This window comes from Herpailurus yagouaroundi, unplaced genomic scaffold (assembly GCF_014898765.1).
Source record: "Herpailurus yagouaroundi ecotype Mexico unplaced genomic scaffold, PumYag 100, whole genome shotgun sequence".
Classification (NCBI taxonomy): domain Eukaryota; kingdom Metazoa; phylum Chordata; class Mammalia; order Carnivora; family Felidae; genus Herpailurus; species Herpailurus yagouaroundi.
Genome location: NW_024412391.1, coordinates 87,894,701 through 87,907,859, shown reverse-complemented (window position 1 = coordinate 87,907,859; position 13,159 = coordinate 87,894,701). Strand labels below are relative to the sequence as shown.

General features: G+C 41.4%; 1 protein-coding gene across 2 annotated transcripts in view; it reads right to left on the bottom strand.

The window, feature by feature from the left end:
* Positions 1 to 956: 956 nt before the first annotated feature.
* Positions 957 to 13,159, bottom strand: part of SUGCT (succinyl-CoA:glutarate-CoA transferase) — a 775,778-nt gene continuing 763,575 nt past the window's right edge. For both annotated transcript variants that reach the window (XM_040473014.1, XM_040473015.1), the window contains one exon: positions 957 to 2,375. In XM_040473014.1, coding sequence (XP_040328948.1) covers positions 2,212 to 2,375 — 164 coding nt within the window. In that variant the 3' untranslated portion in view covers positions 957 to 2,211. The remainder of the gene's footprint in view (positions 2,376 to 13,159) is intronic.

The following is a 13,159-nucleotide window of genomic DNA, read 5'->3' as shown; positions in this document are numbered from 1 at the left end:
TTAACCAGAAAACCATGGCAGCAAAAAGTTGAAGGAAAAAAATCAAGAGAGGGAAGACTAGTTGCTTGTGGACACACCCTCAGTTCCATAATGATTAACCCACGAAGTTTCGAAGAATTTTCTAAGTCAACCTCAGACACAAACCTGCCAGAAGGCGGGCCTTGACACACACTGAACTTGAGCATATGGTCTCTTAGTAGTGTGCTCAGCTTTGGGAACGTGTAAGAAAATAGGCCCTGATAATTAAAACAGCACATTTGTTTATAAAGCATAACTTGATCTGGGCATATTGCTAGAAATTTTAGCCAGCGCAATGCTTCTTTCAGGACTAATTATTGATCTGAACTTGAAATATATTCTAAATGATTTCTCTCACTAACTCAGTAGAGTAAATGCTTTCCGTTGGGAAACGAACAGTTTCAAAGTTCTCTTGGATCATTCTGAATTGTGTAGGTGGAAATCTGGATACATTTGTCTCCCATGGTAACTCTTCTATGGATGAAAACCACAGTCTCGATGGATTTCAAGGTTTTAGAGGCATTTTGTGACCTAGTCTGAACGATCGATATCGTCCTACACAAGGCTACCCAGATAGTTAGGGTTACTGTTCAGTAATCAAGCAATTTGCATTTCAAGAGAATCTACTTGAACCAGCAGGAGAAATGATGAATCTGTTTTTCAAGATCATGTGGTCTTGCCAATTCTCTGTCATCCCGTCTTTTACCATTTTCATTGCTAATTGTATCTGGCCTGAAGGGAATGTCTCCAAATGTGTGTCTACGGGTTAGCCATAGGGAGGAAAGCACTGCAAAAGGCATGAAATTACCGTTGTATGATGACATTCTAAATAGTGAAAGGCAGGAGAGCCTCAGAATAAAACGTTCACAAAGAGGAAAGCGGGGCGCTCTTCTCCCAGGAACTAGTAGGCATGCTTCTAAAAAGTCCCACGACGCTTGTGAGAAGACATATTTCCTTATTTATTTGAAATCCTTGATTCTAGAAACCTACTGGGGCTTACAGCGTAAATGGCTCCAATCACTCCCATACAAAAAGAACACAAAAGGAAAACTAGCTAGGACTCACAGTTTGAAAGATGAATATTTGTAATTTAACTTTCAGTTACCACTTGGGATGTCATGACATGGCTTTAAGATACGCGTGCTTAACAGTCGTGAACTGTGATCATATCGGGCTGTGATCATCTGATCCCTGGGTCTATACCTTGGGCTTTGGTGATTGGTACTTTGAGAGATGACTGATCCCAGAACATAATACAAATCAGCTACTACCTTCTGGACAGAAAATGTTTTCTATACTTTAAATTCTTTGACAAAAACTTAAATATGTAAATCCAAATACTTAATATTAAGGCATGATGTATTCTTCTACAGTGAGTGCTCAGATTACATTCTCCTATTTGTCATTATTTAAATATTATTTAATACTAGATAGTCATTTGACATTCGTTTAAAAACCTGTTACATTTGTACTTGGCTCAAAATAAGGTACTGATCAAAGAACCACTCATCACTCCCTAATGCAGACAGACACATACATTCCAAAATGCATTCATGGAAATTGATTTTCTGCCACATATCATGAAATGATCAGAGAAATACAACATAAAGCAAATATTTACCCCCATGGAGAGAAAGAAGCTCAGTTTTATAATGGACATCAGCAAAGTCCATGGTTTAAATTACAGATTAACAAAGGGTTCATGAGCTCAAAATTAAGTTATTCTGTTTAAAATCATTCACTGAAACTGTCATTCTGCTTATTGCTTTGACTTCCTAACAAAGGTTTAAATGAGGACTTTATGTGCAAGTAGAGAACGGCAAGAGATCTGCTCTTTTTCAGACCTGCGTGGGCTGGAGGGGCAAACGTTTGGGCGATTAATGTAATTAGAAAGAGGAATGTATTTTTCCAGAAAAAAAAATCTTTACAAAAAACCCCCACAAATTCACAATTAACCTATTATCTGGGTGGTGTGGGGGGGGAAATGGTAAGGAGTAAAAGGTGGGGTACATTTAGAAAGCACGAGATGCATTGATACCAGAGCCATTCTGGAGGCGCCAGGCAGGAAATCTGGAATTACTCTAACTTCTCTTTGCAGAGGCAGGCACCAGAACTGGGGAGAAGGGTCCAGAAAGACTATTGCTTTTGCTAGTGAAGTACATTCAGATTGCAGTTTTGAGAAAGCATTTTTCGTCACTGAGCTTCATGTTGGGTCACCACTCCAGTGCTGAGCAGCTCCCCAATGGCCTTGTCATCATATCTGAGGACTTCCTTCAGGACGCGCGTCGTGTGCTGCCCAAGCAGGGGAGGCGGCCTGGCCTCTGACATGTCGAACTTACTGTATCTCACAGCTGGGCCTGTCAAAAGAGGAGGAAAGCAGGAAGCCTGTTAATGACTAACCCTATGAAATTAATTACCCAAGCAGCCTGGGGTGTTTTCAATGAATGCCAAGAATATCACTGCCAGTTACAATGGTGTAGGTCCACCATCATTTTGGAAAGACGTGTGTTTTCACATGAGGCTTTTCCTGCCCCAGTCTCGTTCAACTGTGCAGTGGTCATCTGACCTGCCTCCATCATGCAGGGGGCAGCACGTATGCGCCCAGTGGGTGCCAGGATCTTTCTGAAGTCGCCAGTCCTGTCGTGGAGGCGCTTAGGGGTCCGTCACGCAACTGGGCAGGCTCTCTGGATCCAGACGAACCATGACCGCAGGTACACAGTGTCTCTCTGAAGCTGGAAACCTGAGCCCGGGTGGAAGGGGGTCTAGCAGTTTATTATTCAGTTGTCGAATTCAACAGACTGCAGATCAACTAAACTTCCGCCAGACCCTGGTGAAGCCTTTTGGTGGTACAAGCTTCATTGTCTGGGAGATTTGGGTTTGCGCATCAGCTCCCCTACTCTGTGGCAGAGCCGTCTCGGACAAATTGCTTAACTTCTCCGAGCCTCATGTTCTGCAACTAAACTGGGTATGATCACGTAAGGATTTAAATGAGATAACGGAGGTGTGCCTAGGTGGCTCGGTGGGTTGAGCTTCAGACTCTCGATTTCTGCTCGGGCCAGGGTCTCGCAGTTTGTGAGTTGGAGCCCCCTGTTGGGCTCCTTGCTGACAGCGTGGAGCCTGCTTGGAATTCTCTCTCTCTCTCTCTCTCTCTCTCTCTGTTCTTCCCCCCACTTGTGCATGCTCTCTCTCTCTCAAAATAAATTTTAAAAACTTAAAAAAAAATTATTAAATGAGGTGATGGACAAGAGGCATGCACTAAGCATTCCCTAATCCACGCCAACGCATGAGACTGGCCGGCTGCTATGAGGAAAAAGCTGTTGCCGAATCTCTCTTGACACGGGCAGCTCTGGGGGAGAAGGCAATTTATTGCCCTCTGTTTGCTGAGCACTGAGCCACTGTAAACACGGTAACTCAAGCGGTATTTTCAACACCTACTGGAGATGGATTTTATTATCCTCCTTCTTCATTCACGTCAGGACAACGAAAGCCCAAAAAGCTCAAGTTTTGCTCGAGGTCACATGGCTAATAACTAACAGCACCGGGATGCTGGCTGTCCTTCACATCTAATTTGGTTAGGCTTTGGGAAAACAAATTAGATAGTTGCAAGAAGACTACAAAACAGTATGTTTCCATTTCTTAAAAAATTCTCCAGCCTGCTCCCGATTTGGGGAGCGCAAAGGAAGAACACACAAAACCAAAGCGCATGTGGATAACAGAATGTCAGTTAGTAAAGCAGCAAATGTGCTTCAAGCTCTCCAGAGAATCCCATTAATAAAAAGTACTTTTGTAGAAGCCATTGTCGATGATAAAGAGGACACAGACCTCCCCAGCCGGTCAAAAGCCACACTTTTTTTTTTTTTTAAGTTTTTTTTTTATTTTTGAGAGAGCACACCCAAGGGAGGGGCGGGGGGGGGCGGGAACAGAGGATTTGAAGTGGGCTCTGCGCTGACAGCAGCGAGCCCGATGTGGGGCTTGAACTCTCGAACCGTGAGATCGTGACCTGAGCCGAGGTCAGATGCTCAACCAGCTGAGCCACCCTGACACCCCAAGCCACGCTTTTGTGTCAACACACACCATCCACTGTGGACAAATGGCAACTTTCAGCTGCTGGCCAGAGTTTTGTTTCTCTGAAGCTCAGTGAAATTCATTTCTTCTCCCCATACTTCTTTTTATTGTTCTAAATTGTATTTACTTTTTTTTTTCCTGACGTGTAGTGGACACACGACGTTACATCGGTTTCACGCGTATGACACAGGGAGTCAACAAGTCCGCCCATCATGCTGGGCCTGCCACACGTGTAGCCACCCCCTGACAGTGTTCTCCCTGCTGTGCCTTTCATTCCTGCCTCATTCATTCCGTAACTGGAGGCCCGTACCTCCCAATTTTCACCCATTTTGCCCATCACTCCCCCTTCCCTCTGGCAACCACCAGTTTGTTTTCTGGCTTTAAGGGTCTGTCTCTGCTTTTTATTTATTTGTTATGTTTTTAGGTTCCACGTGGAAGCTCACGCTTCCTTTTAAAATGCCCCAGGGAAGACTTTTTTTTTTTCACTGGTTGGTCCCTTCTTCAGTTAAGGAGCACACGTTGGGAAGCAGGGTCCACTACTCTCACGAGAAGGCTGATCATTTGATGTTTCAGGGATGTGATCCTTACTCACCACTCTGAGTCCGTTCCATTTTGACATTAATTAACAACAGTTTTAATCGAAAATTTGTCTTTCGAAAGAAGGATGCCACTGAGAGTATAGGCTGAGGTCAATGTCATGTGACTCCTTCCTAACAGAATTCCTGGAGCGTGACTACCAGCTGGAAAATAGTCACTTGACTACACTGAGAATCTGGGCTGGAACTCGCTGCTGGGATTGCTGCTGGTGGTTGTAGCACGACAGCTGCAAATATTTCATAAGAACCTGGGATAGATACCTCAGCCACCGTGCAGTCCTGTTAGAGAGCCTTCACAACAATCCGGGCGGACACTGAAGTTAAAGGAGACTTTAGGTACAGGCTTAGGGTTCAGGTTAGGGAATGAGAATAATCTGTCCAACATCACCCAGGTAGGAAGAGTCACTTCCCAAGTTTGGGTCTGTTAGGTTCAGGAACTTGGGTTTTTAAACAATAATAATTTGTCAGGGGAAATCCACATAACATAAAATGAACCATTTAAAAGTGAACAGTTCAGGGGCGCCTGGGTGGCTCAGCTGGTTAAGCATCTGACTTTAGCTCAGGTCATGATCTCACGATTCGTGGGTTCAAGCCCCACGTTGGGGTCTGAGCTCACAGCTTGGAGCCTAGAGTCTGCTTCAGATTCTGTGTCTCCCTCTCTCCCTCTGTCCCTCCCCTGCTTGTGCTCTCTCTCTCTCTCTCTCTCAAAAATAAATAAACATTTAAAAAAATAGTAAAATAAACATAAAAATGAACAGTTCAGGGGTGCCTGGGTGGCTCAGTTGGTTTAGCATCTGATTCTCGGTTTCAGTTCAGGTCATGATCTCAAGTTTTGTGAGTTCAAGCCCTGCAGTGGGCTCTGAGCTGACAGTGTGCAGCCTGCTTGGGATTCTCTTTCTCTTCCTCTCTCTCTGCCCCTCCTCTGCCACTCTTTCTGTCTCTCTTGAAATGAATAAATAAACTTAAAAACTTTTTTTAAGTGAACAGTTCAGTGGCATTTAGTACATTCGCAATGTTGTGCAATGACCACCTCTATTTAGAAGTTGCAAGACGTTTCCATCACTCCGAAGTTAAACCCTCTGGGCCCGAAGCAGTTTCCCTCAACTCTGCCCTCCTCTAAACCCCTGGCAACCACTAACCTACTTTCTGTCTCTGGATTGATCTATTCTGGATATATCTATTCTATACATATGGAATCTTTCAATATGTGACCTTTTGTGTCTGGTTTCTTTCACTTAGCATGTTTTTGAGATTCATCCACCTTGCAGCATGTGTCAACACTAAGAACCTGGACTTTGAACTTCCATGCAGTGATGGTATAAGAGAATTCTTCAGGTCCAGCCATACTAAAGGGCAGTTCAATTTGTGTTACTCCCACTAAACACTATTCTTTCTTGGAAGCTTCCAGATATACACTAAAGACTATGCTACCAATTTGGGATGAAGGGTATTTAACAGTTTGCACAAAAAGTCTTAAAGAATTTAGAATGGTTTTACGACATACCATTTACTAGAATGGTATTATTAAAGCACTAGAATGGTATTGCTTGGTTTTTAGAATTGCTAGCATAAAGACACCTGGAAGATACTGTATGTTTGGAAAGCTTATGCTTCTCTAAATAAGTGTATATTATTAAGGAAACCATATCACAATTTAATAAATTGTATATGTTTTCCCACAAGTGCTGTCATAAACCAGGTATTTTGCATATGGTTGAGTTCAGAAAGATTCTGAAGATGGGGTTTGTTCATCTAAGATCAAAATATAGTGTATATATATATCTACTGTACTGGCAATTTTCAAATTGTAATTTTTATACATTTTTAAAATAATTATTGTTTTGCCACATGGTTTATTAAAAAACAAAAATTTATAGTCATATGTATTTTTGCAATGGAAATATATATATATATATATATATATATATATATAGTTAAGCAATGGGGCAATTAAAAGTGATATCCAGATCCCAGAGAAAGCTAAGTTCTCATGAATCAATTGAAATCCCCTGTTCTTGCAGCCCTGTGCAATAATCCTGTGTACCAGGGACATCCTTTCCAGTCTAGACTTTGCACAAAGGGAATAAAGGGTTCTTAAAATACATTTGTCTCAAGAAGTAGAAAATGCTTGACATAATTATTTACATCTAAGGTCCAGAAAGAATGAATAATTTGATCTTCCATTAAAAAAAGATGAGCAGATAAGTCACATGTTCTTAAATTACTTTTTGGCAAAGTAACATCTATGTTCACATATGCTTTCAAACACTTGCAAGCTGTGTGATCTTGAGAATTCTTAAAGTCCCTGAGCCTCAGTCTACACATTTCTAAAATGAGGTTGACAGTACCTATGGAGGGTTGGTTTGAGCATTTGGGTAACATAACATGGATAATATTCACTGTCAGTAATAATCCAAGAAATACATATGAACATAATAAAATAAGGTAAAATTTTATTTGTAAAATTAGCAAATCTTGTGGCTATTTTGGTTTGTTTTTAAGAGATCAGTGACAGGTAGGAGTGTAAACTGATACAACCCTTCTGGAGGGAATTTTGTCAACTCAGTACGAGTTTCTTGGATGGAGAAATCCTGCTTTAAAAATTTTCTTCTATGGATGTAATGAGGAATGTCGACAAATTCTATAGGCAAGAATCTATACAAATTTCCAAATACATTTTATATTCTTAAGAACTATCTCCTTCCCACAGAGCTTTCTAATTTACAATTTACAGGCTGTGAAGGTTCTCTGTGTGGAATTCTGTATGTATTTTTTTTTTAAACTTCTAGCTTCCAAAAGTGACCTTGTTAGGACCTGGTGTTTAGCAACTTTTTGTCTCACATACTGCTCCCATAGGTCTATCTCCAACCCCTTTCTTCCGGATGAAGAGGTCACACAGTCACAATTATCAATAAATATTGGAATATATGTCCAAAACTTGGGCACTGGTCAAATAAATTATAGTGCCTTCAAACGATGGCAACCTGTACAATAATTTCAAGTTGTATTTTGTGGGTCTTTGAACACAAATATTATCTTCACTCTCTCCTGAAGTACCACTGATGTAAGAGTTTAGAAGTTAAACAAATATAAAACTTCAAGAGTAAAGAAAGTGGGTGGTAGCATCACTAGTGAATAGGATATTACAGCAAAGTTAAGAATGACATGGATAGGATAACGTTGATGTCTGAAAAAGAGCGAGAGAAATCTGAAGCCCAGAATATTCTACAAGGAGACTGAGAGGAAATGGGTATTCATTGGCCCATTTCACTCCCCAAGACATTCTGAACTTAAAATCCATGGTGAGGAGAAAGGTCTTTTTATTTTATTTTTTTTAATGTGTATTTATTTTTGAGAGAGAGACAAAGAGAGCACAAGCAGGAGAGGGGCAGAGAGAGAGGGAGACACGGAATCCAAAGCAGGCTCCAGGTTCATGAGCTCCGAGCTGTCAGTACAGAGCACGACGTGGGGCTCAAACCTACAAACCATGAAATCATGACCTGAGCCGAAGTCGGATACTTAACCGACTGAGCCAGCCAGGCGCCCCAAGACAGGTCTTAAAATAGAAGTAGAACTTAAAACGGAAGGATTGAATGTGTTAGTTCAGACTAACTTACTAGTTTGTACTTGCAACTAGAAGGAAAATGAAGCTTGCTTTCAAGTTTCTAAATGAAAATGATATTCAACCTAGAATTGCATATCCAAACAAATGATTAATCAAGTGCGAAGACCTTTTGAAACTTTCAAAGATTAACTAAGTTTACTAAATAATTTCTTGATGTTGAATCCAGTAAAACATGGGAGTAAATGATGGAAAATTTTGATACTAGTGAGAACCAACCAGGGAGCACAGGGAAGGAAAGTCCCAGGATGACTGCTCAGACCAAGACAGTCAATAACATAGAAATGGAAGAGGACAGAGACATTCAAAAGAGGAGTCTAAGAAAGCAAGAAGAGCGTTAATTGTATAACTAGAATAACTTAAAGATTGGAACAATGTAATAATAAGATAAAATTAGGGGCACCTGGGTGGCTCAGTCGGTTAGGCATCTGACTCTTGGTTTCAGCTCAGGTCATGATTTCATGCTCTCATGAGTTCAAGCCCCATGTCAGGTTCTGCACTGGCAGCACAGAACCTGCTTGGGATTCTCTTTCTCTCCCTCTCTTTATGCCCCTCCCCCACTTGCTCCATCTCTCTCAAAAGAAATAAATTTTTAAAAAATTTTAAAAGAAGATAAAATTACATTATACAAGAAAATAATAATTAAAAACTCTAGAAAAACGAAATTTGTGTAACAAAGAAAAGATCCAAATATGAAGCAAATTATAATGTGGCAAGATTTGAAGTAACTGATGGAACACAAAGAAAATCCAGTTGACCTTGATGCCAAGAACATCTGGGTAGTACGTATTACCTGTGCATCCTCTATAACAGCACCAGGCATATTGTATTCCACTGTCTACTTAGTTGTCCGTATCTCCTGTGAGGGCAGGAACATGCCAATTGTGTTTATTAATGTGTCCTGCATGTTTTTTACGGTCCTATGAAATGAAGATAATGGCAAACATCCTTTCTTAAACACCTATAATGATTGTAGATTGTGGTTTTTTAAATGCTTTTTTATTTATTTTTGAGACAGAGAGCACAAGCAGGGGAGAGGCAGAGAGAGTGGGGGGACAGAGGCTCATAAGTAGGCTCCATGCTGACAGCAGCGAACCCTATGGGGGCTCAAGCTCAAGAACCAAAGACTGAACTCATGAACCATGAGACCTGACCCAAAGTTGGACACTCAACCGACCGAGCCACCCAGGCACTCAGCTGCTCTAGATTGTGTTTTTTATTTGCATTATCTCATTGGACTTTTCAGTTTATAAAATAGAGACCCTTATAACTCTCATTTTATGGATCAGAAAACTGAGGTCCTTTAAAGGGTTAGTTTGTCTAAGGTTAAGCAGCTTAACAAGATCTGTGTAACAGGACAAGGTCTGTGTATCAGATTCCATGGGGCATGTTCTGTCATTTGACATAAATGTATTGAATTAATGACTGCCAATAATTAGAGGTATTTGAATAAGTACCATTTATGTCATTTTAATTAATTTTTCCACTAATTAAGTTTACATATAATTTTTTAGTATTTATCCCTGTGTCAAGATCTTGGCCCTATGAGCTAGATATATATTAGCAAAAAAAAAAAACACAAAAAAAACACACAAAAAAACCACAAAACATATCTGGACCCTACTCTCATGGAATTTATATTCTGATTTGGGAAACAGACAATAAACAAGCAACTAAATAAATAGCTAAAATTTTATAGAAACAATAAAATTGCTTAAAATCTAGCTGGAAAGAAAAGAATATTATAGGCAGAGTAGGGAGAGGCCAGGGTAGCAGGAAAGGACTGTTCTAGATGGAATGTGTGATAAGGCCAGACTGATTAGATGATCCTTAAGCTGTGCCCTAAATTGAGCTTTCCGTACAACTAGTGGAGAAAAGAAGAGTCCAGGCAGTGTGAACAGGTTTGATGTTCGAGAAACTAAAAAAAAGATCCAATGTGGCTGGAACTAAATTTGGCAGGAGAAGAGAGATTCTAAATGAAGTTGGAGGAAGAGGCAGAACAGAGTGTAGAAGAGGATTTAGAAGAAGCAAAGAGTTCAGAAGTTATAGTCGTGAAGCTGGATCTTATTCTGAGTTCCATGGGAAGCCACTGGAGCTTTGAGAGCAGTGATACAACACTCGTGTTGCCAGGCAGAGAGTGAGATGAGATGTGTTTGGAGGTTGCTGTGGGCAGACCAGCAAAGATGGTGGTGGCCCAGACTGGGGTGGTGCCTGTAGAGTTTGAGAAAAGTGGATGCATTTGAGGGACATGTTGGTGATAGGAATGAGAGGGCTTGCTGATGGATTACATGGGCCATGGGGAAGAGAAGGAGCAATGGAGAATCCTGTGTTTCTGGATTGAACAACTGGTGGGGCCATTTGCCAGATGGGGAAGACTGAATGGATTCTGTATGGACAAGTTTGGGTGGAAGCAGAAGTCAAATTCTCTTTCTGACATGCTGTTTGAGGTGTCTGTGAGATAGCCAAGGGGAGAGGTGAGTGGGCCATTAGTTATGCATGAGTCTGGAATTCAGAGAAGATTTGGGGCCAGGATATACATACATTTAAGAAGCCACTTACCATCTAAATGCCCATATTCCAAAACACTGTATTTTCATGGTAACTGTATTTATTCCAACGTCCTTGGTGCTGAGGTTTTATTTATTTTATTTTATTTTATTTTTTTTAAGTTCATTTATTTTTGAGACAGAGAGAGACAGAGCATGAACGGGGGAGGGTCAGAGAGAGAGGGAGACACAGAATCGGAAGCAGGCTCCAGGCTCTGAGCCATCAGCCCAGAGCCTGACGCAGGGCTCGAACTCACGGACCGCGAGATCTTGACCTGAGCTGAAGTCGGACGCTCAACCGACTGAGCCACCCAGGCGCCCCGGTGCTGAGGTTTTAAATGAGATGTTTGGGCAGCCTTTTCTTTACTATCTAAGTTCTAGCTCAGTATCTATCACATCAAAATGTGTTCTGTTCCCAGGAAGCAAAGTAAATGGATAAAAAGCTAATCTCGATAGTCGATATATTTGGGGAAAAATGCATTTCTTTAAAAGGGATTCCATATTCTTGGGGTTAAACAAACACATTTCCATTGACCTGACAACAGAAAACACGGCATTTTTATTTTTGAAGGAACTGTGAGTGTTCCCCATAGAAAGAGGTGGAAGGGGGGACCTGAGTCATAGCCACCTAGGGATAAAGTAAGGTGGGAAAATTTTTCCTCTGCCTTAATAGAGGAGGTCAAACTAAAAAACATGGAAACAAATGGGCACATAACTTGGTACCAAATCTGCAACCCCAGGTGCTGTCCTTTGAGGAGACCACCTAGTCTAATGATTGGTGGTCAAGGCCATGGGTATCCTTATGCCCTTCACCAGGAAGGGGGCTGGGTGGCACAGCTTGTAGGCTGTACCCATCTCTAAGTGAGGAACAGTGTGTGTGTGTCCCCTCACACAAGGGATTTCTAGGAAAGCAGCAATGACCTGTATTTCAACTTCTATTGCATTCTGTGCATGCGCTTTCCTGAGAGGCTGCACTGATAAACTTCATGGACCCTAGAGTTCAAGAGCTGGAGGCCGACACCATGCAGAGGCAGGGGAGGAGGAGTCGCATCACAGCCTGCAAGTCAGACATGGTAACGTCTGAAACTACTACTTACTGAGTACCTCCTCTAAACCAGGCCCGGGGCTGAGTACTTTCTAGATCCTCACGATCACTGTAGGCAGTTTTTTATATTTATGAATGCATTCCATTCCTATATCCCCGAAGAGCAATATGTTGCTGGGAGAGGTTGTGAAATGCATATAAGAGCAGGTATAGCAGGTGCACATATAGACCTGCTGACTTTGTAGCCACGGTTTTTGACAAGTGATATGGCAAGGTGATGAAGAATGTGGGTTCTGGAAGCAGAGTGTCTAGTTTCACATCCTGGCTCTGCCATTTACTAACTGTATCTCCTCGATAGCGACCTAATCAGCCTGTGCCTCAATATCTTTCTCTGGAAAATGGGGACGATCATGGCACCTACCATATCAAGTTGTGAGGACGTAAAAAAAAAAAAAAAAATTCTTCGAAAGTACCAGAAACACAGTAAGCACTTAATACATGCCAACTGCTATAATTTTCTTTCCTTCTCTTTTCCAGTTTGCCTTAACAACCTAGATTCCTCAGCAGAGCCCCGGTCACCTCCTACTTCAAGACCTCCCAGAACACTGACAAGTTAGCTGCATTTGTTTTTTAATGTTTATTTATTTTTGAGAGAGAGAGAGAGAGAGAGAGTGTGAGTGGGAGACGGGTGGAGAGAGAGGGAGACACAGAATCTAAAGCAGGATCCAGGCTCTAAGCTGTCAGCACAGAGCCCAACACGGGGCTCGAACTCACCGACCATGAGATCATGACCTGAGCTGAAGTCGGGTGCTTAACCGACTGAGTCACCCAGGTGCTCTGAGTTAGCTGCATTTTCAGTTCATGGCAGCAAGTTGGGGATAAAAGTGTTAACTTTTAAAAAGTCCTTTAGAGTCAAGGATACAAATATTTCAAGGGAAAGGAAAAGGGAGAAAGGAATCAACCATTACTTAAGCACATATTACATAACAGACACTTCTCAAATGTTTATTTTGTTCATTCTCCATTACAACCCCTTGAAAATAGGCATTTTCTTCCTCTTCCTACAGATAGCAAAGAGAAGGCTAAGGAAGGTTAGATTACCCATGTCACACATCTGATAAGTGCACACTTACTGTTTTCAACAGCATCAGAACCTACACCGGAAATTAATTTTATACTCCTTTAGGTTTTAACTAGGTATAGGAGAAGGAACTTAGAAAACATGGAACTTATTTGACTTATTTAACAAACACTATGCACCAGACAC